This window comes from Corticium candelabrum, chromosome 17 (assembly GCF_963422355.1).
Source record: "Corticium candelabrum chromosome 17, ooCorCand1.1, whole genome shotgun sequence".
NCBI lineage: Eukaryota > Metazoa > Porifera > Homoscleromorpha > Homosclerophorida > Plakinidae > Corticium > Corticium candelabrum.
This window is the reverse complement of record NC_085101.1, coordinates 5,551,660-5,553,153: the sequence shown is the minus strand read 5'-3', so window position 1 is coordinate 5,553,153 and position 1,494 is coordinate 5,551,660. Positions and strand designations below refer to the sequence as shown.

The 1,494-nt window shown below is 40.2% G+C and overlaps 1 protein-coding gene across 1 annotated transcript in view; it reads left to right on the top strand.

The window, feature by feature from the left end:
- LOC134192940 (protein white-like) overlaps positions 1–1,494 on the top strand; it is a 4,246-nt gene continuing 2,752 nt past the window's right edge. Inside the window, exons 1-6 of the mRNA XM_062661697.1 lie at positions 1–44; positions 274–460; positions 681–752; positions 811–909; positions 976–1,142; positions 1,471–1,494. The exon at positions 1,471–1,494 is cut by the window's right edge and continues 48 nt beyond it. Of these exons, the coding sequence (XP_062517681.1) occupies positions 34–44; positions 274–460; positions 681–752; positions 811–909; positions 976–1,142; positions 1,471–1,494 (560 nt within the window). The 5' untranslated portion in view covers positions 1–33. The remainder of the gene's footprint in view (positions 45–273; positions 461–680; positions 753–810; positions 910–975; positions 1,143–1,470) is intronic.

Sequence of the window (1,494 nt, the reverse complement as noted above, 5' to 3'; positions counted from 1 at the left end):
GGAGTTGCAAATCCTGGAGAACTCATAGCTATAATGGGAGCCAGGTAATCGACATTTTTTGTCGAGCTCCGCCCCTTTGCTCTTTAAAGCCCCGCCCATCTAGGGTGTACTCCTTAATAATCTCCATATATGGTAAAACAATTGTTTATTAATATAAAGCGAGTTTGGTTTAATAATTAAATTAATGACGTCATCAGTTTAAATCTGTTTCTGTTGTTTTAGCTATTGATTCATTTATTACTTTTTTTATTACTTTTGCTATTTTTGCATTAGTGGAGCAGGTAAATCGACTTTGATGAATATACTTGCCCATCGAAATCAAGGAAATTTAACTGTGACGGGAACAGTGCTTCTCAATGGAGAGGAAGGGGGTACAGATATTGGCCATGTCTCCGCCTATGTGCAGCAGGAGGATCTATTTGTTGGCACCTTGACTGTCAAGGAACATCTTATTTTTCATGTAAGATATGCATATCAATTAATTATGTAATCAATTTATAAAAAGTGAATCCAGATTTTGTGACACACATGCACACACACACACACACACACACACACACACACACACACACAAGCAACAATGCGTGGGCGTGATTAAGTGTGTGTGTGTGTGTGTGTGTGTGTGTGTGTGTGCGCGCGCGTGCGTATCAGACAGTGACATCAATTTATTTTTGTTGAAGGCTTTGCTAAGACTTCGTCGTTCTTACACTACAGCACAAAGGGTGGAAAGGGTAGAAAATGTCATTCAGGAAGTTAGACATTCATTCTCTAATTAATACCAATTCCTCATTAACTTTTGTACACTGGTAGTTGGGTCTGGCCAAATGTTCTGACACGTTGATTGGAATACCAGGGAAGACCAAGAGCTTATCAGGTGGAGAGAAAAAGCGCTTATCGTTTGCATCGGAGGTGGACACCATTTGATACAATTTGACAAATATTGAATATAGCAACAAACACGTGTGTTGTATATAGATTCTCACAAATCCTCCTCTGCTGTTTGTGGATGAGCCAACGTCGGGTCTTGATTCATTTCATGCAGAGAATGTAGTCAGTGCTCTACGAGGGATGTCTGTTACTGGACGGACAATCCTTTGTACTATTCATCAGCCAGCATCAGAGGTCTATGCCATGTTTGATCGGTAAGATTTGATTAATAAAACGGGTGTGTAGCGTGATCTCTAGAAATGGGGGCTAAACTTCATGATGATATGGGACTCGCCCACTTTTATGGACACGCCCACTTTGTTGGTAGAATCAGTAGCAGATCCAGACTGGATAAAAGGGTGGTATATATACTATATACAGCTTTGGTCCTCACACATATTTACAGTCCACAATTTTTGTGGCCACGCCTACAAATGATGGGGCTATGCCCAGTCTAGATGTGTCAATAACATTATATTAAAGGATTAGTGATTGATTACTTAACTACCAAGTGTTTGCAGTCAAATTGTCTATGGTATCTAGGTTGCTGCTTCTTGCAGAAGGGAG